The sequence below is a fragment of the Ursus arctos genome, unplaced genomic scaffold, assembly GCF_023065955.2.
Source record: "Ursus arctos isolate Adak ecotype North America unplaced genomic scaffold, UrsArc2.0 scaffold_20, whole genome shotgun sequence".
Lineage (NCBI taxonomy): Eukaryota > Metazoa > Chordata > Mammalia > Carnivora > Ursidae > Ursus > Ursus arctos.
Window position 1 is genome coordinate 36,908,050 of NW_026622875.1, and position 26,968 is coordinate 36,935,017.

The window sequence follows — 26,968 nt, forward strand, 5'->3', positions numbered from 1 at the left end:
ATGAGCTGATCAACAGAACAGAACTTCTACCCAGCTGTAATCAAGAGTGATTGATGGTTGGGACAAAAAAGTTGATTATCATGACAAGTTCGCTGATGCAGAGAAAATAAGCTCCGCTTGGGAAATGGATAAAAAACCTGTTAAGAGACTACCTTCTGCAACCTTATTTATAAAGGCATCTAAGAGAAGGTGTAAGTTGTACAGACGGATCTGATATCCCCATAAACCTGATAAGGATAAATTTGCCATACCTCGATCTCCACAGATTTCCTATGTAAGGAATTTAAAGGCTCATTTAGTCCCGCTAAAAAGTGAACCACACAGGCTCAATGTTACCTGTGCAATTTTTAAAAGTTATCTCTCTGCTTCTCAAAGTATAACTGAAAATCACACACGGACACAGAAAATTAAACTTTCAGAGCGCACCATGTCTCCATTTGCCCTCCTCAGCTCCCTCTTCCCAAGGAGTAAACTCCCCAGATGACTGCAACCTTTACCACTATCACATTCAATTAACATCAAAACATAGATTTGGACTGAGACAACAGATCCCAGAGGCAGTATTTTGCATTTAAAATGAGGTTTGGCAGGCTTGAAAAAGGTGAATCTGGGCCAGAATGTTGGGTGTACCACCGTGTTCTAAAACAGTAGATTATCCAGAGATGTAGAGAGTCTGAAGGGATACATCCATTTTCTCACGTTCTGCTTCTAATGTCATCCAAGAAATTCTAGCACCATAATCCCAATGCAGTGTGTGCAATTTATAGCGTGGCTGGTACAATTTCAACCTCCTTAAGCTCGCAATAAAACCAAATAGCCACTCTTAAAAACTAGTCATCACCAGAAACTTTTAGTGTGGAGGAGGTAAAATGAACGGGTATGTTCATTTCATCTGTAATCTTCTGGCCATGTGAACCCTTGAAAAAGGTACAATGACTCTAGTTAATTAATACAGACAATAGGACTCAGCAAAAGAGACAACACAGGGCAACAGCTAAGAAAGCCAGGATACAAAGGGCCACAAAATCCAATGTGACAGAAGAATAGATGCTATTAAAAATTACCTTTCCCTTAAATACCTTTGCTCCTCTGCCCAGGAACAAATTCCTCTACTGTCCTAGCTCCCAGGGCCATAGCAAAACCGATGATTTATTAAATGCTGAATGAACTATAATGACATATAACAAAAAAGGCAAGGGAGGGGCACTTGGGTGGCACAGTCAGTGAAGCATAGGACTCTTGGTTTTGGCTCAGGTTGTGATCTCAGTGTCCTGAGATTGAGCCCTACATCTGGCTCCACGCTCAGCAAGGAGTCTGCTTCTCCCTCTGCCCCTCTCCCCCTCCCCCATGCTTGCACACTATTTCTGTCAAATAAATAAATAAATCTTAAAAAAAAAAAACAAACCCATACACACACATCTTGCTTCACATTCTACTTTCTGCATGTTCTGTCCTTTCATACTTGCCCATTCTTAACACTCTTCTGAAAACTGCTTCCAACAGGGGCTCTTGGATGAAACAGACTCTCAGCACAGTTTCTCTCCTGTTCCCTTCAAACCTTAGTACAATCATATTGTCCTTTAAGTGGTTCTCGACTTTAAAATGTGTTTCTACACTCCAGCAATCTGTACTTCTAGTAATTAAGCAATGAGCGTATCTACCTTGATTAACTTCTGTATTGTGTGTAGAACTTAAGACCAATAGTCTTAGCTTAGAACGGTCAGCTGATGCCAGTGCAAACGTCAAAATAAATTTCTCTTAGGCCATGTCACCTGATACGACAAATAAAAGCACTGTGCTGCGACTTAAGAGCCCTGTTTCCAGCCCTACCAGTTGTTTCAACAGCTTAGACACCTTGGACAAGTAAGCTAATATTCTGACCTTTGGTTTTCCCAACTCTACAATCTCTAAAATGGACAGAATGACTTCTTAGACATCTCTAAGTCCTAATGCACAACAGTTCTCTGAGGTGCTCATGGTAGTTCATAGAAATACAAATATCACTTTGATTACTGGAAGTTATGTAACACATCTACTCATGATATCTGAAATCAATTTCTCTTTCTAGAGAAAATGGTCAAATTTTCCATGCCTAGGAGAATCTGACAGAAGAGTGAATTTTATTATTTTGTTTCTCTTTGTTTATAGAGAAAGAAGCCCAGAAGAAATATAGATTCTTTTACAAAGAGTTCTCTTTTCTCAGTCCCTTACCCTTCATTCCATCCACAGATGAAACCCTGGAATATCAAAGCCTGATTCAGAGAGTCCCGAAATATCCCAGTGTTGAAGTTTTATTTTTAAAAGCCTGCCAAAGAAGCAGGATGCTTAAATAGGTTCCTGTGCTCTTGACTGGCTCATTTTCTCCTGAAATCTCTAACAGCCAGACCCAATATTTCCTGCCTAGGCCTTCTGTTCCAAGTTTCGTTTTCTGAGAATTCCTCACAGAGCCGTAGGCTCCATTCAGGAAGTAGAAGGTAGTGAGGCTGAGTGATGAAATGGGGCCCAAATGCACACTCAGAGCGCAAGCCCTTCAAAAGGGACATCCCAGGCACTGGTTTCAAAAGCGGCCAAACCTACAGTCCATCACCACACGCCCCAGAGCTAGCTCCTCACACAAGGGCGACATGACAGTGCAAGTAAACCCCATCAGGCCCCAGACAGGTCTCGTCACGCACAAGCTGAATGGCTCTGTCATAGAAGCACTTTTGAAGAAGAAAAAGCACCCAGTGGGAAGGCCACAGTGCACAAGCCAAAGCTCTAAATAGCTCTGTGAGTCCTGAAGACGAACCAGAGACATTGTCTTATGAAAGAGATGTTTCAAAGCTGCCTGAAATTCAATTTCTAACTGGGTCCCTCAGAAAGTCCTTCGGGACTTCGCAGCAGCAGCAACTGACTTAAAGAGGTTGAGAGTTTCTAATAAATGCAGCTTTGCCAGGGACAAGTTGACCCCGCAGTTTTTAAAAGGTAAAGATTTATGAGAAGTGAGAACCTCAAATCAACACAAAAATACACTAAACACAGGCCCTGGCAACAGGGTAGATCCCTTTAAGTACTTTTCTTAAAGATAGATATTTTCCAACTTCAATATTTCTTAAGAAGTAATTTAGCATTCAGAGAATAAAACAATGGTAACCACATTATTTATCCCATAACATAAAAATGACCTTTCCATTTCATCTGCTGTACAGTTCATAATCCAATTGCCTGCATGTTCTATTTTATAATCCTTACGACATGGCATAAGGAATGGCTATTCATTTTATTTTTAAAATTTTTTTTAAGATTGTATTTATTCATTTGAGAGAGAGAGAAAGAGACAGAGAGTGAGCATGAGCTGGGGCAGGGGGAGATGTGGAGGGAGAGGGAGAAGCAGACTCCCCACTGAGCAGGGTGCCCAACACAGGGCTCGATCCTAGGACCTGGAGATCAGGACCTGAGCTGAAGGCAGACGCTCAACCATCTGAGCCACCCAGGTGCCCCTGGCTATTCATTTTAAATAAAGTGATTATGGAACCTGTATATTCAACAAAGAACCCCAGGACACACAACCCATTAAAAAAGTGGCAGATCTAAGCAAGAGGTTGTCTAAATCCTGATCCAGTGATTTTCCTACCATTACACTTAGCGTCCCTGGATGCTGTTTTCGGGTTTGAGGTTAGATGCACAACCCCATGCATAGATTTTTATTAACCCTTATCCTAGGATATACAGTAAATGCTGAAATCTGAATGAGGCAACAATATCTATGAACTCTCCTGGGCATGTTTTGAAAACAGCAGACACTGCCAGAAATAGGCAAGAAATATTTAGAAAATTGCAGCTGAGGCCTTCAAAATGGAATTTATAATTGAGGACAAAATACGTATTTTTTTTAAAAAGCCACAGTAAGATCGTAGATGCAACAACTCCTTTTTATTTTATAAAATTTAAGCATGCTTACAAAGGAAATTTGGAAAATAAAAGCAGAAAGAAATAAGAATAGTTCTTCAACACCAGTACAATCACCATTAAGTTTTTTCTCTCCCTTCAAGCAGTATTTCCTTTAAATATCAACCCCTATGAAGAATATGATTTAAATATTTAAAAGATGTGTCTTAAGTCGTGATGTTACAAAAGTTTAATTATCCAGTTTGGTCACTTGGTAGGAAAAAATGTTCCTTTTAGCAACTTCATCACTATATTGCCTCATTTGGTTACAGAAGTCAACACAGAGATATAAATTAAATTAAGACATATTGCTTAATTTTACTACATTCCTGGGTTCTACAATGTAGAAAAACAATAATGATTTCTATTTTACAATACCATTGAAAAATGTATCAATTGTATTGGTGATAATCCCAAGGATGCCCTTTGGAGGGGTCTTAGGGCTCCAAGCAACATGACCTTCTAATGAGGTGATTTCCCCTTCTGCTTTACAAAACAGCACCTTAAAGTAATTGATGCTGGATAGTCCTGAGTCATAAAGGACATGTTGCTACTATATTATTACTCAGTAATTTGCATTTATACTTAAATTTTCACCATGTTTATGATTAAATTGTGTGACTAAATATCGGTGATGCCATTTGAAAGTACTCACAAGCCCTGGTGAACAAGGCCTGGCCCAGGCTCTAGGTGACTTTTCACAGCAGCTGATACACCCAGTTAGTTCTGAGAGGGAAGAAGCCCCCAGGCTCCCTCTCTGGGAGCACAGATCTCCAGCTACACCATTACTGTAGGATTGGCTGGAGCCTCTGGATGGACTTGCCACTCTGCCTGGACCAGACAGGGCAGGAACAATGACAAGAGTGGACACTGATCCTGCGTGGCCAGTGGCTGGTGACTGGCCAGGTGGCCTTGTATGTCTCCTATATTCTCTGCCCCTCAGTTTCCACATGGGAAATTAGCAAAACTTTTCTTCTGTCTCTAACGTATTATGAAATACTATTGTTGGGTTAACCATAGTTACTTTTAGATGCTACAACTTAATGATTCTTTAGTTTGGGGCCTGAGATCTTACTTTCCACTCTATAAATAGTCATCGAGTAATCATTTGATACTTCACTTAATAACCTTACATCCATGCTGGTCCTGCTATAAATTGTCTTTCAAAGGTTCACTTAATAACTTGTTCAGGCCAATGGTAATTTATACTTATTTTAAGATGCTGATAAAGTAACTGGACACATTATAACTTTTTGGTCTTTAATTGGGAACTTTTGGAATAACCCTTATGTGTGTTTCATGTAAATGTCCCGAAAAGTTGTTGTTTTTTTTCCCCCCAAAGCAAAAGCCTATACCAGGAGAAAGCAATCTCATTTAAAGTGCATGTAGTATATTATGCCATTTAAAAAGATTTCTGCAGGGCCAAAAATAGAAAATGTACTGTACAGGAACTAGGTATCACATAACACCAAACTACACAGGTTATAATATGAAGGGTTAAAAAATAAATAAAAGTATAGAGGGAAAGGAAATTGAATTTTCATGATGCAAAGATGAAAAGAACTACAAGCTATTATTTTCACTGGAAGGGGAAGAAGCTTTGAAATGTAAAAAGGTTCATAAGGCAAAAATACCTTCCTATGTGATTGAGGATGCAACCAAGCATACAAGTGAATTACAGTGTTACTTTTCCAGAATAATTCTAGGTTTAAGAATGGAAATAGGAAGATAAATTCCAGATTTACCTGGAAAGAGCAGATACAATTGTATTGGGATTGTAAAGCCTTTTCTTGGGTTTAAAATGGTCAAATATGAGATATAGCTATATGTATCTATCTAGAAAATATTTGTATTTTCTCTTAATGTGGATTATTGTCTTGTATGTGGATGAATGGATGATAAATCCAATTGATCTTGGCACTCACCAATAAATATTTTATGAAAGTAATATTTGTGGACATGACCAGTCAATAGTAAACAAATCTCATATTTCCAAAAAACATTAGTTCCCCTTATTGACATAATAATGCTACAGAGACATTTTTTAAGTCTCTAAAGGAGTTTCTGCTCTTGTACTTCAACTTTACAATAATTATATTTTGTTTGTAAATCATAGGTAAAATGTTGCTATGTCATTTATAAATTTACTAACATGGGGTTTTCCCATTTTATTAAACTGCAATTTTTAAAAATTAGCACTGCATAGTGAATTTACATTTAAGGTTCAAGATAAAAATGTAAAAACAATCAATTCACATGTGTCCAGTTTACAAAGAACAATGAAGTTATATTATCTGATAATTTTAAGTGGTCATAAAATTCATTTCAAATCTAATAAACCAAGCATCTAAATGAGTATCCGTGGTAGGCAGAATGATGGTGTTTGAGACCCAATCCCTGGAAACTATGGATACGTTACATTCTATGACAAAGGGGGATTAAGTTAGCAGATGGAATTAGGTTGCTAATCAGCTGACTTTAAAGTAGAGAAATTATCCTTGATCGTCCAGTTGAATTCACTGTCATCATAAGGGTCCTTAAATGTGGAAGAGGGAAGCAGCAAAGTGAAGGTCAGAGTCATTCAATGTGAGAAGGATTCAACTGGCCATTGCTTGCTCTAAAGATGGAAGGGAATCATGAGCAAGAGGGTAACCTCTAGACGGTGGACAAGAAAGGCAAGGAACTGAACTCTCCCTTGGAGCCTCCAGAAGAAACATAACCCTGCCAACAGCGTGATTTTAGCCCAGCGAGATCCCCCCTTTCTGACTTCTCACCTCCAGAGCTATAAGATAATACAGTCACGTTGTTCTAAACCACTGTTTGCCATGATTTATTACAGCAGCAATCGAAGATTAATGCAGTAACCATCTAGTGAATGGTCGAGTCTGCAACTGTGTAATTATGGCCCAGACCAATTAGTCTAAATTCTCCAAATACCTTGGCCATTTTCCATGTACCACATACCAGACAAACCTGAAAGCAAAATTGTGAGAATGAGAAGCAACAGTCTCCGATAAATACATATTGATTTCTATATCAACTTGAAACATCATTAGCAAAATAAATTGCTATTCTCTCTTATCAAAGAAATAAAATGAGATTATATTTTATAAAAGACATAAATGTTCTTCATGTTAATGCAGACCTGGTAATAATTCTAAAGACTCTAAATATGACTTTGATATCCATCTACAAGATTAGAAACACTCAAAAAAAAATTTAAAAAAGGAACAATTGCCTTGAAGTAATGAGTGACCCATAGCTGGAGATCACCAACCAAGGACCTAGCCTAGATGTGGCAGATGGTCTTCTTAAATTTAGTGGGAGACTGGGTGCAATGAGACTGAACTCTTTTTCTGATTTCCAGTTTACAGGAAATTCACTTAACACAGAGGAAAATATTGACAGTGAAATTGTTGGCAGGAGGAGATACTGAAATAGCCCCCATTAGATGTAAGAAGCTGACAGCATGGCTCCTGGGAGACTTTTGTATCATTATCTGATCAGTTCCAAAGTGAAATATCAATAAGATTTAAGAAGGAAAGAAATCAAGAAAGAACCACTTAAAGTAGCAATTACAGAACTATATGATTGTTCACTAAATGTTTAGAAATGATCAAAATTGCAACTATTAAGTTCAGAACTCTAATGTACAGGTCGAGAGGACTCTTTTTTTTTTAACTGAAAGATTATTATATGACATTTATCAGTTAAAAAGATTTTTTGTTAATAAATTACACTATGGCAAATTTCTCCTAATTCAAATCAACTCAAAGCACTCAGTATTGAAAAACAAACAAACAAAAAAACAAAACAAAAAACCAAAAACCTCTCTTTAAATAAAATGCCATGTTTAAAATACATGTTTAGTGTATTCTGTTTTTTAATCAACAAATACCATTTAGGTGTTATGCAGGCAATCTACTCTTTTTTAAGCCAACAGCAGAAATGTTCTAAAACTACCTGATGATTGTACTAGTAGGTATGAGTTCATAAGACAGTAGCAATCCTTATACAAAATGAGATGTTCTCACGGAAGAACAAAAACACTTTATTTCTGTCACACCCGTTTTCTGTGCATGATTATCTTACATGCTCTTCTCGTTACTAGAGCACCTAAAGGACCTACTTGCCTAGAAAGATTAAATATGGGAAGGCCTAACATTCCCCAGAATCCAGATCGTTCTGGTCATCTCCACACTGCATGTCCACTTAGGGCAAGATAATGGCACCTCAGAAGAGGAACCACTTTGACAGGATGGGGTCCTCTGTTTGCCTAGAGTATCAACAGTTATTCTATTGCTAGTTTTCCAAACCAACATTCCTCTCTTTTCTGTACCTCTCAGGACCAACTCCACACCATAGGATGTTGGGGAAGACAGGCAGTATTTTTCACATTGGCCATAAGCCAAAATGAGCTTCACTGTGATGAATCCAGAGATTTTTTGATCCTTAGAAAAGGTACGGGAGATATGAATAACTCTCTGTGGACAATTTGCAAAGCACTGGTCAGGTCCACAAACGTCTCCTTTCTGTCATGTTCTCCACTTAAGTTTTATTCACCAGGGGCTTGAGTGCTTTTGAAGTCTTTGGGACTCCCTATTAAAATGCCAATACTTCTAGGGTAATAACTTGAGAACTCTAACACAAATATCATTAAGGGCACAAGGGCTGATCTGGAATTGGGGACCACCAAGGCAGATAAAAAAAATTACAAAGCAAAACATTGGCCTTGAAGTATAATTTGGGACCTATCTTATATCAGAAGTATAATTTATTAGAAGTCTCGTTGGTCCTAAATTTGACTATTCCCCAAAGGGAAAGCGTATTACCTAAATTTAGTATTCCAAGAAACTAAAAAAATACCATTAAACTGCAAGTATAAAATATTGTTAGTGTATGATGTTTCCATAATAAACAACCAAAAATAATAAAATAAACTCTGAAATTAAAGGACATAAGGAGTTAAAATGTTATCTTTGAATTTTGACATGCTTAGTTATTGGGGAAAAATTTTTTAAAAATCTCTTCTGCAAGATAGGAACAGCATAATACATTTTTTTCAGTGAATACTAAATGGTAAACTTACATCGGAATTAAATCTCAACTGGCAAATGTTGCATGATATGATTTGCTTTCTTCGATGAGGAAGAGGAACTCCGAATGTATGATTTATTACAGCTTTCTGAATCGGGTCCATCTGTAATGAGAAAGAAAATACAACAAATAGAAATAAAGCTTGTCAGTTCCATTGGAATGTTGCCTATTTCATTAAAGAGCCAATCTGTACAGCTTGAATCTACTGCTCACATTATAAAAAAAAATTTTTATTCTAAGAAACAGCATTTCTACTTTCTTGGAAAATAGACAATAAGCTCGAAGCTCAGTATGATAAGAAAATGATAAATGTACCCATTAGAGTTTGCATACTAACTGTTTTTCTCATTTACGATCAACAATTGTCTCAGTTTGATAATCCTAAAATATAATTAAAGGTTTATCAAAACTCAAGTTATTGCAAATGCCAGCAATCTTACACAGAAACAGAAGTGTGTCTATGCCATTGCCTCAAAATGGACTTGTAAATAGACTTGGTCAGTTCTGAAAATAAATTATGCACATAATCCAACATTAACCTTATGCTATGTTTGGTATCTTTTCTATGTTAGGAATACAGTATACAAATTCTATTTTCTAAGAATTCAAATGCATGGAGCTATCTATTCATTAAAAAATCATTTATTGACCATTTACTACAGACTGCTATCCAATGGACTTATTATCTGAGGTTCAGAGAGTCTGGACCAGACCAGTTATCTCTCTCCATCCCATATTCCCAGGATAGGTCAAGCGACACCAAAGACATAATGTCAGCAACCCGGTTCTGATAAAACTCATCAGCTTTGTCCTATCGTCCACATCACTGGTTCTCAACTCTTGGAGTTAGATAAAAATGTTGATCTGCTTCTTAATACAGGTGCAACCTCTTTGCTTATCTGTGCTCCTAAGGTGGTGATGAGGTTCAAGAGTGATAATTCGTAAAATTTACCTAGCACAGTCAGTGCTAAGCACATTAAGAAGTGAATAAACATTGGCTATTATATTTTCTCTATCACAGCGCATATGAAAATCAGAGTTAATTTGAGCCTCACACTCTTATAATTATTGTTGGCACACTACTAACTTCTCACACGGCCAAGAAATATTTCAAAATAAATCAAGTGTTACACATACAGCTATGACTGCTGTTGAACGCCTGCAAACTTTAGAACTCTTAACTCTCATCAGATATAAAGTTCTTCTGAGAGTCCTCACAATGGGTTTAGATAGCTTGGAAATGATTTGACAAACATAAAAAAGCTAAGAATGTGTCTGTGAAATGATGCTCTAATAGTCAGCTTCTTTGATACATTGTAGTTTGTTAATTATCCTAAACAATTATTGTTATAATCATTGTTATAACTGTTATTGATAAGTTCCACCTCCTTTTGTGTATTTCACATTATCAGAACCAGTTCACTCATAGGCTGTCCTCATAGTAGGTAGGAGGAAGCTTCTGTCTATATAGTCACAATTCCTATTAGGCTGTCAAGGCACTCCTAATGTGCAATAAAAATAATAGCACTCAGAATTTGTTAAGTATCTTCTATGTGCTAAACACTAGACTAGGTAGTTTATATATTAAATTGTTACAATGATCAAGAAGATCTCATGGGTGTAATCATTTTTATCTTCCATGAATCACCACTTCACATTTCTTATCTGATGTTAATCCTTTCCCAGATCCTGGAGTAAACTCAGCTATCCCATGATTTTTCTGGTCATTTCCACATATTAATAAATTCTAGGATCTCCTCTTTCCTTACTAGTCAATTTCATCATACTTTTTTTTTTTGTTTAAATCATATCCTACTTTCTTTTTAACCAGTTTTATTTAGGTATAATTTACATGTAATAAAATTTAGCAATGTTAGCTGTAGAATTTGAAGAGAATTGGCTTACTACCCACAGTAGTATTATTACACAGAACATTTCCATTACCTGGGAAACTTTCCTCCTGCCCCTCTCAACACCTGACTCCCACTCCTCACCTCTGAAATCACTGGTTTGCTTTCTGTCACTATATTTTTTGCCCTTTCTTGAAGTTCATATGAAGGGAATCAAAGAGCATATATATTTTTTTGTGCCTGCCAACTTTCATTCAGAATAATTTTTTTTTAGATTCATCCATGCTGTTGCATGTATCAGTAGCTTATTCCTTTGTATTGCTCAGTAGTGTTCTGTTGTATGGATATACGACAATGTGTTTATCCATTTGCCAGCTTATGAACATGTGAACTGCTTCCAGTAAATTCTATTATCTTTCCAAGTCTTAACACACAGTCTAAAGATCATTCCTAAATTCAGTTCAGCATCTTAATCCAAACATTAAAACTAATTTAAAATTACAGTCTCTTTCTTAGCTTAGAGCTACTCTCAGCAGTATGAATAATAGTATGAAAATCACAGGCCATGGTATACGGTTCTTTTCTAAACTCTATATATATTTTTCTTTCAAGGCCCTTACTCCTAACCCAGCTAATCTTCCAAACCTTCCTCAACCCCCATCTCACCCCCATTTCCTTAGAGCCCAAGTGGAAAATGCGCAGACTTTGAGAAAGCCAAGAGTCACACACATGTGGGACTCTGGGCTACTGCAATAGCCTTCATTGTGCTTCCCAGGATCGCTTTTGCATTTGTTTAAACACGCCATCACAATGCTTCTCCAGACAACAATCACAGAGAACACTCGGGGATAATTTGCCTTTTAGCCAACAGCGAAAGAAAAATTAAAAGCAGAAAGAGGTCACTGACTTAGAAGTAGTTGCTTCATCATATGCTACCGCAGCTGTTCGGTGCATAAATGGGGCCCATTTCTATTTGGGGATAAGGTGAATTATGTCTATAACCCATTTAGGAAAACTGAAGTCCTCTTATAATGATACTATAAAATAAAAATAAATTATACATTTATATTAAAGATGCTCTCTGAAAATGAATAGTGCTGAATTTTTATCATATATTAGTGAGCAGCATATTATTTTGGTCTTTCAGGAACACTGGGAAAGCAGTGACCACATTCAACCCAAATTTGTGTAGGAGGTGTTTTGGAACTAGACACTTAATGCAAATGTGGCATATTCTCTAGACTTAATTCTTTTATTTGAATTGAATGATGTTCTGATCACTGTGAGTATAAAATCAAATTTCAAAATGCAAAGTAGTGTATTCTTCTTCAGAGACAATTTTATTTCCCAGTATACTTAAAAAAAAACCCACTTAACTGAATTATATTTTGAAGATGGATTTCACAAACTATAGTTACACCAACAAAAGTAATTATCTTTGTCATTTTAGAAATCCAGTACAACGAAATGATAAGTTTAATGCCTTTATTAATGAGCATGAATCATATGCACCTCTCTAAGATATACATCTATAAGTATAAGTAAAACCATTTACAACAAAGAATCATGAAAGGGCAAAAACTAAATAACAACCAGTTCTACTGTTACATAGTTAATTAAATGAGACCACGTGGTATGCATCTATTATCAACCAAGGGGACATGTACACACACACAGCCACTTTGATCATTTTATCTAAACATACAATTATTTGCCACTATAATCAAAACATTATATTTAAAAAGAAAGTCATATGTGTTGATTTTTCCCACAATAGGTGTGATCTGTTGAAACAATGATACCTTATTGTATGTATGCATATTATCACTAGGAATTTTTCCACAAAATCAGTCTCAAGAGATGCCAATGTGTGGAGGTAAGAAAAAGGAGTTCTTGGGTCAAATAAACTGCAGGAAACCTCGCTACTGCAGCCTAGATATTCACAGTACACAATAAAGTATCAAATTCTCTGATATGACCTGCAATTAACACATCCGTTTTGAACAAACAATTTCTAAAATAATATAACCAAAACCTTTGTTTTCTTTGTTTTTAAATTTAACATCCTTATTCAATGCATATACTTTAGAAAATAATGATCCAGGAATATAATCAACATAAAAATATAAATGAAATGTAAAGCATTCAATAGAAAGTAAAGACACTAAACTAAAAATGTGACACGAAGAAATCAGATCCATAAAAACTTTGATACATTTCCCTTAACTCAGGTAGCACAGAATTAACTAAATTAAATGGTAAAATCTACATGATATTTCAATACATATTTATCTAATTTCTAAAGTGGGAAATTCTAAATACATTATCCAACCCCCCAAACAAACAAAAGTAAGAATGATATAGTGCATATTGATATGCTTACCCAAACTCTAGCCTAAAATTCAATTTCAAACTCAGCCTATGGCCTTATTTAAAGCCAAATGAATATGTTTTTCTTCATTTCAGGCTTAAGGATCTTTGCATTTCTATCTCAGGTCTTGCTTTCCCCTCACCTTCCCTCTGGGCATTAGGCTAAATTGATTTGTAAATGAGTATACAAGGGACAGCTACAGCTCAAGATCCCCTTCTCTAGGATGCCCGTTTATATGTTCTGAGGATGGGGGTTAGCCCTGAGGTTACATTGCCTGCTCTAAGAGACTTCCTCTCTTTCTGTTTCTATTATTATTGTGGCTTTCAGTTTTAAAATCAAAGAATAAAAACTGAAATGCCAGTAAGTTTAGAAGTTCAGAAATATAAAGGTTGTCTCTTCCAGCTGGTATTTCTAAGTAACAATGGCCAGTAACAATAACTCCAAAGGTTACACTCACAGGAATTTACTGTGTGTTTTTATGTTTATAAGCGTCATTTCCATGCTATCAACTTACCGTGAAACTCTCATTGCCCCCTGCCTACTATCACACAACTACTAAATGGCAGGGCCAGCTAAGATGCACAACCTCCCACTCTGCCCCCCTGTCTCCCTCAGGTACCACCATCGAAAGCTTTGTGATGTCCACTGTCCTGGATATCTGTGACTCTGTAGTATTAGGTGACACCGGGTGGAGGCCCTGGTCGATTTACTACATCAACTACGAATTAGCAAAATTTGAGTTTATATTACTTATATTCACACATTAGGAAACACTAATAAAAAATCCTAATTATCCCAATCCTGCAACAAATTTGTTCATTTGAAACATATGCAATATTGATGTTTTTCTTTAATCTTTTAAATGGACAGATAACTTACATTAAAAAGTGTTTTTTCATCTTAAGTATATCACTAGTTGATTTTTTTAACCTGTGCATACTTCCATATTATCACCATCCCAATAAACATATAGTACATTTTCAGCAATCTAGAAGGTTCCCAGAACAGAGCCACAAATTTGGGAGTCCCCAAGCCACCTGCACTCTGACAAACTGGCTACAAATTTGGGTGTTACCATGACTCCTGCAGGTTTGATAACTTGCTGGAATGATTAACAGGACTCAAGAAAACACTATACCTATGGTTACAGTTTCTATTGTAAAGGATACAAATCACGACCAACCAAGTGGAGAGCCCCAGAGGGTGAGGTCTGGTAGAATCCTGAACATGGAGCTTCCATGTCCTTTCCCCAAGAAATTAGGATGCATCACCCTTCCCAAACCCTCATAGAAAATTTGCCCAAACCTTGCTCTCTGGAGTTTCCCTTGGGATTTCATTACATATGCATGACTGACTGAATCATTGGCAAAGTGAATGAACTCAATCTCTAGCCCCTTACCCCTTCCTGGAGGTCCAGACTAATATTACCTGCTCAAAGCCCAATCCTCTAATCACATGCTTAGTGTTTCTGGTGACCTCCATCCTGAGTCATCTCATTAGCATAACCTCAGGTGTGATCCAAGGTGGGCATGATTCACAAAGCCACTCATCACTCAGGAAATTCCAAGATTTTAGAGTTACCTAAAATCTAAAACCTGAGGACAAAGATAGCCAAATTCTTTATTACACAATAATTGTACACCTTTGTATTTTTGAACACATATTTTTACACAGTTGTAAGCATAATATAGGATATTTTCTCTTTTTTTTCACTTAACAATATATCATAAGAATATTTTCACTTAAACATCAGTTTTCATATTTACCAATTAAATGGTAGCATACTATTTCATTAAATAATTTTACCACAATTGACTTAGCTTATTCTCTGTTGTTGGATATTTAGGTTGTCAGTTTTAAATAGCACTGCACAGATCATCTGTATGGGTGCAACTTTTATTAAGAACCACAGCCTCTTAGAGCTGGAAAGAATCTGAGTGATCATACTTTGCCTTCTCATTTTATTGGCAAGCCCACTAAAGCCCAGAGATGTTTCTACCTGTAGTAGAAAATGGACAACGAACCAATTCTCCACATCCCAGTTCTAGGTTCTTGCAGCTATCATATATGACAGCAAGTCTAATCCTTCCTCTTTCCCCCCAAGTAGGAAGTAACAAATGGTTAAGATGTAGTCTAAAATGTTGCTACTCTTATTTGCTGGCTGTCTTATTTTAATCTTTCTAAGCTTCTATGTCTTTACCTCTAAATGGAGTGATAATCATGTTGGGTTATTATGAACAATGAACCATATAAAGTATATACAGAGCCCAGCACTGTGCCTGTCACATAGAAAGTACTTGATAAAGGTAAGTGCTTCCTCTATTATTATTTTATGACAATGATAATAAACATCACCGTTCCTTTACAGAAGCAGAAAACTGAAGAAAAAAAAAGAGAGAGTACAAAGATGCCTTTAAAGGTCCAAGTGATCCAAAATCATCCAAGAAAAAATAAATTTAACTAGAATAAACTTTATATTTGAAAAAAATAACAATAGCTAATTTTATTTTATTTTTTTATTTTAGAGAGAGAGAGAGAGCAGGGGAGAGGGGAAGAGAGAGAGAGAGAGAATCTTAAGTAGGCTCCATGCCTAGCGCAGAGCCTGACGTGGAGCTCGATCTCACAACCTGAGATGATGACCCTGAGATCAGGACCTGAGCCAAAATCAAGAGTCAGACACTTAACGGCTAAGCCACCCAGGCACCCCAACAACAGCTAATTTTAAATGACAATATGCGAGGCACTGTCAATAAGTCCTATATGTCTCATTAGGTCCTCATAGTAGCCCTACAAGGGAGACACTTTTGTTTTCTCCTTTTAATAAACTTTATTTTTTTATAGCAGTTTTAAGTTCACAGCAAAATTAAGTAAAAGTAACAGCAGTAGATTTTTTTTTTTGTTCCCATTTTATGTATGAAAATGTTTAGATACAGAGACATGAAGCTAATTGGGTTCAGGTTTCACAGCTCGGCAGTTCTAGAGCTGTGGTTTGAATTCAGATAGTCTGACACCATCATTTCTACAGTTTTAAACACTGTGCTAGATTTTCTTTCATCACCAAAAAAAAAAAAAAAAAAAAAGAAAAGAAAAGAAATCATTACACACACACACACAAAGGGGGCGGTGGGGTGGAAGAAAACGTCAGCAACATCCAGATCAATCAAAGATTATGTACTCTGGCTACACAGAGGAGCTCTAGAAATCACAATGATTTCTAAAAGATAACATATCAAAGCCAGAATGTTCAAGGCATATTAAAAGGCCATTTGTAGAGGAGAATATCTGAACGGTCAATAAAAAATAAAATGTATTGGTTACTCTGGAAGTAAAGTTTAAAATAACAAGGAGAGAGTTAGCAAAAATAGACTGACAATATTTTGTATTGACAAGGATTTGGGAAAAGTGCATAAAAACTTGGCATCACCTAGTAAAACCGAAAATGAACTGAGCATAAGATCTAAACATTCATCCTCTGGAGAAACTCTGGCTTCTGTGCACCACAAGATTATTACACAGAAGTTCCCTGCAGGTTTGTTTGTATCAGTAAAAACTTTAAACAATCTAAATAGCCAACGGTAAGTAGTCAAAGAGCTATAAAAGGAACACCAGACAGATGTTATAAGGAATCAGTTAGATATTTCTTTATCAGCAATGGCAGGTAAAATAAAATGCATCAGAGTATCTATAGTGTGACATCAGACACTAAAAAAAAAATCACACAGGCACAGTTACTAGATAAAGTAAGAAGGAACAATTAGGGGAGCACCATTTTATACCTTCTAAAGAAATAATATGTCTAGGAAATGGCCATCAATTATGGCTATTGGACAAGAAGAGACAACCAGAGAGCAGGCATCTCTTGAAGAAGTACAAAACCACCTGTGAGGAAGTCGTGCTCAAATTAACAAACCTGCATCTGATTAAGCTCTAGGGAGGCTAGTCTCACGAAATACAGGGACAAAGAGCATGGTAAAAGCCTCTATATGGATAAAGAAAGGGGAATCCTCATGCACTGTTGGTGAGAATGTAAATTGGTGCAGCAACTGTGGAAAACAGAGTGGAGGCTCCTCAAAAAATTAAAAATAGAAATACCATATGATCCAATAATTCCACTATTGGCTATTTACCCACAGAAAATGAAAAGATTAATTTGAAAAGATCTATGCACCTCTATGTTTATTGCAGCATTATTTGTATAGCCAACATATGGAAGCAACCTCAGTGTCCATCGACAGACAAATGGATAAAGAAGATGTGGTATGTGTACACACACACACACACACACACACACACACACACGCTGGAATACTACTCAGCCATAAAAAAGAATGAAATCTTGCCATTCGTAACAATATTGGTGGACTTAGAGGGTGTTATGCTAAGCAAAATAAGTCAGACAGAGAAAGACAAATACCATACGGTTTCACATATATGTGAAATCTAAAAAACAAAACAAATGAACAAACAAAAAAAATTAACACAAACAGAAACAGATTCATAAATACAGAGAACAAACTGGTGGTTGCCAGAAGGGAGGAGAGTGGGGGACCAGGCGAAATAGGTGAAGGGGATTAAGAGGTACAAACTTCCAGTTGTAAAATAAAGAAGTCATGGGGATGAAGAGTACAGCAGAGGGAAATAGGATTGTATTAATGCTACATAGCGACAGATGGTGACTACACTTCTGGTGCTGAGTGTTGCATAATGTACACAATTGTTCAATCATTGTGTTGGACACGTGAAACTAATATTATAATATATGTCAACCATACTTCAATTAAAAAAAGTCTCCACATTAATGAAATCAATAAATTTCAAACTGTAGGAAACAACAGAACACATCAGGCTTTTTTAAACAAATAAGTAGCTAGAATATAATGGGAAGAAGACCTATAACTTTAAAGACATTTAAGAGACATAGCGATCAATTCCAAACAATGGGGCTTACATGGATCCTGATTCTAACAAACTGTATAATAAATATTAGAAGATAATCAGAGGGAAATAAAATTGGATATTTATAATAAGGAATTTTCTTTTATTTTCAGTTGTGATAATTGTAGTGTAGATATTATGGCTATGATCTGCTGCAAAATAATTGAGAATATTTGAGAACTAAGAGAGTGAGGGTATTGATGAAGGTTGGTCCTGAGTTGAAAACTACTGAAGGTAGGTGCTGGCAATGTGAGTTTTCATTGTATCATTCTATTTTTGTATATGCTTGAAATATTCCACAAGACAAAAATAATAATAATCACACACACGCACAATCTATAAACAGTTTGTAGATACATACATGTACATCTAAGAGTATGTGGACAAGAGTAGAAGGAAAGGCGCATATCTAACACATACCAGTTGTCCTTTGGGATCTTAGAATGTGACTGGGACAGTGGCTATAGAGGACTAGAGCTACAGCCATAAAATGACATTTCTTCTCAGTATGGAACTAGAAGCAAAAGCAACAAAATAGTAACAGCTGTAAAATTCTGGGTGAATATGGGTTTTGTTATAATATTTATCATAATTTTTATTCCTTTTAAAAGATCGAAAAGTAAAAGATCACGTGCAAATCCCTCAGTAGATTGTACACGGGTGAAAATAAGTTTAGGGATGATGCCTTTATACTTCTTTCTTCGAAATTTGGGCTGGTAGGGAATCTAACAGGAGTACCAATCACCCAAGATCAATACACAGCTCTGAGTGGGGTGTATGAGGGTGTTGAATGCAGATACACATTAAATCTCATAGTTTCTCTCCTTTGCCAAATAGCAAAGGACGTGCATGAGTTCATTCAACAAATAAATTCATTCGACTAGAGGTAGTGTTATTCCCATGAATCTCATTAATCAGGTCATGCCCAAATCTGCTGATTTAAATCAAGTAGGAAATATAACACATATAAGTCACATAGGCACATTAAAGGCATAGCCATTTTTCAAAGCACCAACCTTCAATTATTTTCTACATTCCACTTTCTCTGCCTTGAAAACTCTTTTCCCCTTTAGTGCTTTAGAGTGCATCTTCCCCTGACTAATGCCTACCCATTTTTCAGAACTCAAATTTTCAGGACACTTAGCTGAGACCTACTTCAAATGGGGTAAGTCCTCTCACTTATCCAGTGTAACACTCAATCGTACTATCAATGATATCTCTTGACTTGTTTGTCTCTCCCAACGGAGAGTTAAGTCAAGGCAGGGCTGGGGCCCCTTGTTCTTTGTCTCAGCAATTAGTAGAGTGTCTCCCACTTATCACGGGCTCAACACATGCCTTTTGAGTTGATAGATAAATTGAATAATATTGAAACCCAATATAAAAACATAATACCAATCTTGGAATGGTATTAACAATAGCAGTGAGAAAACATGGATTCACAAGGAAACCTTAGGCACAGGAACTGAAGTGAGCCTATTAGAAGCAAAGTCCCATGAGAAATCACTCTCTGATAAATATGGGATGTAGGATATAGGCTCTGGGAGTGTAATCTAGAACTCTAAACTACCAAGAAGAATTTGCATATAATCTATTACCATCTAAGCAATAGGGCTATTGTTGATAGGTTCTTTCATCTACCCTTTACGTGCCAACATGAGATAAGTTTTCCACCATGCATCTTCCTAGACAAAGTCTAACAGCCATACTTGATCACCTGCTCAGTTAAGGAGAAGATGATTTTGTTCAGAAAACCAATACTTGACCTTCAGTGAGCAAAGGCATTTCCAAATATCAGAGATTTCATTGTCAGTAGCTCTCTGCCATGGTTACTTTTCCCAACATTCTGTGAGGAGGCTAATAAAGTGAAATGTAGAAAGCTCAAAGTAAAGGATGGATTAACTTGAGGGGATCTTAAGACACTATTTTTCTTAGAATCATTTATATGACCATGCAAATTGCATTTAACCAATGTATCATGGCCCTGTCATGGACTGCCCACAGATGCACACATTCTGATATTTTTAAGTGCAAATATGAAATTGTTACCAACACAGTTCCTCCGTCATGGAAGTTCAATCCTGGTTACAACTTTAGAAATTATCTCTTTGTGGTATTTTCAGTGGGTAGGGCCTATGTTTCATACATGTTCATATGCCCTGTGCTTCTCATTCCTTTCTCTGGAACTCAGAATATATTTAAAATTTATAGAAACTTCTCAGGTTACAAATGAGAAAAGCTACACCCTGAAGTGGGGGAGGGAGTCTGACAAAAAAAAGAAGGGAAGGTGATTTCATTCCACAGATGAGCTTCCTTTTTCTGCAACTTGATATTTTTTTCTAGCCAAAAGAATATTAAATTTCTTTGAAAAGAATGAATCTTGACTGATCACACTAATAATGCCCTGTAGAGAAGATTCCAGTGTTTAATTTGGACACTTTAAAAACTCTGTTATCAGTATTACAGGGACTTAATTTGACTCAAATGTTTTGATCAGAATCCTGCTTCTGGTGGACTTAAATAGCAAAATGTCTTCCAAAGACAATGAATGCCTAGGGTGCTTGCCTGTGCAAGAAGTCAGGTTTCTCAATACTCTTCAGGCTTGGTCTCCGAACAAGGTCTAAAGTAATTAAACCCAACAACTCCAGAGCTGGGATTCCGTTTACATGGAATGCCCCAGAGAGCATGGCATTATTAATCACACAAGAAAATAAATTCTAGAAATCCATGCTATTACCAGCTGTACCAGAAGTCCACAAACGCATCTGGTTCCTGGGCAGGTCACTGAAATATGGGACAGGTGTTGAAATCTGCTTTACTTTGAGATGAAAAGAAAGGTAGGGGCAAACACGCTGTTGTGCATAAATTATAAATGGCTAAATTGAAAAGATTTTCTCTTATTCTGAAAATATGTCCTTCCTACTTTTCTCTTGAACTCCTTGCTTTTACAAAATCATGGTGCTATCAAGTGAATTTATTTATTTACTAGTTAGATAGTTCTGGCTTGAAAAATCAAAATACAAAGTCCTATGCTAATTGGCCTTATAATATTTTCTTGTTAATATTTTAACCATGTATTACTTTCCTAGGGCCGCCATAACAAAATACTGCAAACTTGGTGGCTTAAAACAACAGAAATTCATTAGCTCACACTTCTGGGTGCCAGAAGTTCAAAACTGATGCCTTGGCAAAGCCATGCTTCCTCTGAAGTCTGTAAAGAGAATCTATCTTCCTACTGCTAGCTTTTGCTGTTTTCCCAGCCATGTTTGGCAACCTTTGGCTTATAGATGCCAAGGATTACTATAATACTTTTCCTTCACACTGCATTCTTCCTATGTGTGCCTGTGTCCAAATTTCCCTTTTATAAGGACACCAGTTCTATTGGATTTTGGACCACTTTACTGAACTCGTTATCACCTGATTATCTCTGCAAAGAGCTTATTTTCAAATAAGGTCACATTGTGACGTACTGGGGGTTCAGGCTTCAACATCTCTTTCTGGGAGGACACAATTCAACCCATAACAAATGGGAGGGACAATGTGAAAATCTAGAAATCACTGTAAAATTTTGCTGACGCACGAATTCTAGGATTTCTTGGTTAAAGGAAAAATAAAAATTAAAATCAGTTTCTTTGTCTCAGTGACTAAAAGGGAAAATATGAACAAACAGTGGATCACTGAGTCTTTTCCTTGCCTGCCAGCTTCTTACCATGATCACTTTAAGCCTCAAAGAGTTTTGCAATCCCTAAGGGTCTGGGGAGAAGAAGTAAGTTCAAAGTATTGAAATATACATAGAGATGAGGAGAATGGAATTGAAAGAGGTAGTGCAGATCTTTACGAGCAAAAGCCTACAAATAACTCAGGTGAGGTATTTCTGAAATGTCCAAAATGAAAGTTATGAAGTCTACAGAAAGATTAAACAGTGGCATATCAGCATCATTTAGGTAAGTGAATATCCTGATTTTAATTGTTTGGTTAAATTACAAATGACATATATTTGTGGCCGCATATTTTGCATTGTATTTTTGTTCTTGCTCCTTTGCTTGCTTGCTTCTTCCTTTAAATCACCACTTAATGCTTTTGAGAGAGCATAATAATGTTTGGGCTCTTTTTATACAAATTCCATCTCTGTAGGTAACCTATATGATCTGCTCCAGCATGGAAATACCAAGATAATACACATTTTAAAATTAAACGTGTAAGACTATTCTTGCTTGTTTTTGTTTTGTTAAAACATAAACGTACATGTGTCTGTGCACACGTATGTTTGTAGGTGTGTATGTGTGTGTGTATACACAAGCGTGCATATTATTTATGTACTAATTTATTACCAGTATTTATCTACCAACTCCCTATGTAAAGTTGGTCACTGCTTGTAATTTGGCATGACTCTGTTTCTATTGTTCTGTGTTTGGCTAGACTTGATCATTTCTTGAAATATTCGACTTCTTCTTGCACTGAAGTATTCAATCACTAATTTACACACACTTCCTCCCCTCTTCTCCATAGGCTGTCTATACACCTGTTTCTCTTAGCCAGTGATATGGGATTCAAGCCAAAGGGGCATTTTGTGTTGTCAAACACTGCCTTCCATGAACTAGTACGCACCTTTATTTCTGAATTCATTTCCATTCCTCCCTGCCACTGATATTTTGCTCTACTAATACAGTTCTACTGGCAATATCTTGCATAATCCAACTGCGGTTTATTCATCTTTTGTAAGGCTCTTTCCTTTCTTAGCCTTATTACTTGTTTCTTACATGTATAATTCCTGCCTACTGCTCCAAATGTCATCTTTCCCAAGAGGAAAAGATGGTCTTTTAGTATGAAGGGCTAAAGAGCCCTGCTCAAGTACTTACAACACCCTATACATTCTAGCCTCATGTCACAGACTGCCACTCAAATATTCTGCTTATAGTTCTCCCCTCCCCAAACTGCAAAAGAGGTAGAGTTATTCATCTTTGAAAAACAGGTGTCGAAGTACAGAAAATGCTCAAGAAAGCTTTATTGTCGAAAAAAGTAATTAGATATGTAAAAGTAGCCATTCTAGCCACCTGTCAATCACTTTAAATAGAAAAAAGTGGCCCAAGGTATTATTCTTGATTGAAGCCACATTATTCAATTTTACAGAAAAATTGCGTTGTCATCTCAGGCTAATTGTGTTTGGAGCTTTGATGTAAATACTCAAAATGAGCTGCATGTTTAGATAGTAAAAATAATAATATGCCCCTTAAAATGCTTGCCATGCATTTTGCCAACAGTGGGAAAATTCATTCGGTGTTTAAAAGGATCTGTGTGGTGGGTGGTTAAGAAGTATGAGTTAAAACCTGGGTAACAGAATCAACTTCCTGTGATTAAAATGTTTTCCTTACATGTTTCCCAGAAAACCAATGTCTTCTTTCCACCAACAAATACTTTTTAGTGAAATAATGTGGTATTATCCTCATTTTCAGAAATGAAAACTGAGGAATAGCCAGGATAAACGACCTACCATGGTAACCTTTATATGACCAGGCAGCTCCAGGACTGAAATCCAGGTTTATTAAAATCCAGTGTTAATCCTATAAATCACACCGACTCTCCACTGTGTAATAGCACAACAAACTTCTGGACTCAATTTAAAAACTGGATCTGAATTTGGGGCTCTTGGGAATTGGCAAAGGACAGGAACAAATACACATTAAAGAAAAAAAAAAAGAGGAGGAAAACGACACCAGAACAAAGGCTATCATAAATTATTTCTAACAATTGACTTACTTTATTATATTATAGGCTATTTTTAATCCCCAAAATGGTGCTAAAGCACTGATTCTCTTCTTTCTAGATCTTTCTCTACTTTGTCTATTTTTCACTTACTGACCTCTTTAAGGATTTAAGTTAAAGGAACTAATGTCAAGTTGAACTAGTTAGAAGCTTGAATCAGACATTATGAAGGCCAAGTGGTTAAGGCTAGCAAGATGTTCTCAATTATGGAGATCAAGGAAGGATGAAGATGGGGCTATGTGGGACTCCCAGAAATCCTCCAGATCAAACCCCCCGAACCCAAAGTAAAGGTAATCCAATACCTAAGGACCTCTCTTAACCATGAAGGCACAATTACATTTTGTTTGTATTTTAAACAATTTTGGGGTGTACCATATAGAAACATGTGTATAAACTTTTGAAAAACCCCAAATACAGTGCTGTTGAACTATTGGTGCTTTCTTGTATAAACCACAGCAAAATTGTATAAACTAAAATATACATGGTAACAACTTAAACCAGGGATTTGCAAATCTCAAATGGATTCCCAGGAGCACGCAGGTGGAGAACTGTGGATTTAAGAGGTTATTTTGTCAGTTGGAACACTACCTAGTACGTTCTGTATTTCCCATGCACTTCCAGTCTTCTTCATAGGGACTTTCAGAATATATTGTGCTATAATTCTTTTCTATTTTTGTTTGTTTTGATCAAATAATACATACATGGTAACAAACCAAACAGTACAAAAGAGCTTCGGATGAAAAGCAAAACTCTTCTACTCTAACCCTCCCAGCCCAGAGGTAAATGCTTGATATGTTTATCATTATTATTGTTGTTGTTGTTGTTGTTGTTATTTTTTGCTTGTTGACATCATAGCTCTAAATAACATACTAACATTTTTATCTCTAGACACTCATAAAGATGAGAATTTAACATATATACACTCTCATACTTTTTTAAAAAAAGATTTATTTATTTGAGGGGGGCAGAGCAGGGGGGGGCAGAGCAGGGGGGGGCAGAGGGACAGGGAGACCAGGGAGTCTCACTATGATGAGGGGCTTGATCCCAGGACCCTGAGATTATGACCTGAGCCAAAATAAAGAGTTAGACGCTTCACTGACTGAGCCACCCAGGCGCCTTCATACCTTTTTTCCTTTCCATATTCCTTTACAGAACCTTTCAAAGTTTTATCAATTTGAATATTCTATTATTTTACAACTCTACATAATATGGCTCCACATTTACATTTGGTTTCATTAACTTGAGTCAGGATCTCAAATCCCTGCTGAAAGTTATTTGTTTTCTTTCATCTTTTCTCCTTCAATTGCCAATTTCCAAATTCTTTCAACTATATTTACCCTTTCAAATGTTCAAAATTTTCTAACTGAAATATTTTGTCCTCTAACTTTAGCCCACTCTTCTAGGCTTTGTCCAAGGGTAAGTCTAAAATTTAAGAGCTGGGGTGCGTGAGTGGCTCAGTTGGTTAAGCGCCTGCCTTGGACATAGGTCATGATCCCAGGGTCCTGGGATCCAGTCCCGCATTGGGCTCCCTGCTCAGTGGAGAGTCTGCTTCTCCCTCTCCTGCTCTCCCTGCTTGTGCTGTCTCTCTCTCTCTGTCTCTCTGTCAAATAAATAAATAAATAAAATCTTCAAAAAATAAAATTTAAAAGCCAATAAACATTATCATTGTTTTGGCTTTATTAATATTTTTGTCTGCTGATGAGGTAATGTCATAGGATTCGATTTCTTTTTCTATGATTCCAAAGCTACAAATCTTAGTCTGTTCAAAAGAGAGTATTTTAGCTTAGAGCAAAGTAGCTTCTACTTTCTTATTATCCATCAACTGATTGAAACTCTGTCCTGTTTTCAACTAATACATATACAAACCATACTTTTTCATTGTTCCTTATGCCTTTTTCTATAAACGTGTTTTTATCTTAATTTAAAATGAATTTTCTTCTTTTCCGTCAAATGTTTTTAGCCCCACCGTCTCACGCTCTCTGCTTTGTTCATTTATCATTATACCTACAGACCCTAATTCCAGACCTTCTCCAAGGTCCTGACTTCATACTTTTCTCCACTTTATTTTTATTTGCATATCCATCCACCATCTATCTGGCTTCCAGAAATGTTTAAACTTTCATCTTTTGGAGACCCAAAACACCTTTGTTCTTTTGCAGCTATGTCCCCTTTTGTATTTTTTCAGATTTATTCCAAGGAAATCTTAGGAGAAAAGGAATCGTATTTGTATGATCTTTGCCCCATTTTAAAATAAAACTAGAAGTTATTTCTAAATGTGTTTTAAATAACAAATCTGAAGAGAAGTAACCTTGGCTCCTAAAAATGTACACTAGTCCAATATACCTGATATTTGTTATCAATAAGTTATAGTTTGCAGGTAAAGGATTATTGTTGCTCAGATTTAATTAGAAAAAAATACTCCATTTAAATAATTACCCTTCTAAACAACATTTTAACATCAAGAACATGATTTAAGATCATGTCACTTCCTCTGAAATCTTCTGGGAACTCTTAGTGAAAGTTGCTTTCCTCTACTTCTTAGAGTAAGTAATTCCTTCAATCATGAAAGTAATACATGACAGCTAAAAACTACATTTTCCTCCTTCTTCTGTTACTGAATATACTTTGTATTTTAAGTGAACTTTCTAAACCAATTCTCCAGCTCTTTCTTGATAATGATTTACATTTTGTAAAAAAAAAAAAAAAATCTTGGCTAAAGAAAAGCAAACATTAAAAAAAAAATCACAATGAAGAAAATGTCCTAGTACTAAAGACTTCTGCTAATTACCTGGCAAAATATTCTGGCTGCCTGAGCACCTCTGGGATGGCAATGTTAAGACTTGAGAAAAACACATCACAGATCAAGTGTCAGGCTGTTAAGCTGAGTTTCAAGCAATTCCAAAACATTAAACAGGAAAAGCCCATGTACTGTAAGACATAGCTTGGCAAGAGTTTCCATAACCATTTGCACTTTATCATATAAATCAGCACACGAATAAAATAAAGATGACATAGGGTTCAAAAAGGT

At 36.4% G+C, this 26,968-nt stretch overlaps 1 protein-coding gene across 3 annotated transcripts in view; it reads right to left on the reverse strand.

The window, feature by feature from the left end:
- ZNF385D (zinc finger protein 385D) overlaps positions 1-26,968 on the reverse strand; it is an 855,124-nt gene that overhangs the window by 108,768 nt on the left and 719,388 nt on the right. For all 3 annotated transcript variants that reach the window (XM_026496932.4, XM_057315888.1, XM_057315889.1), the window contains one exon: positions 9,017-9,127. In XM_026496932.4, the coding sequence (XP_026352717.1) occupies positions 9,017-9,127 (111 nt within the window). The remainder of the gene's footprint in view (positions 1-9,016; positions 9,128-26,968) is intronic.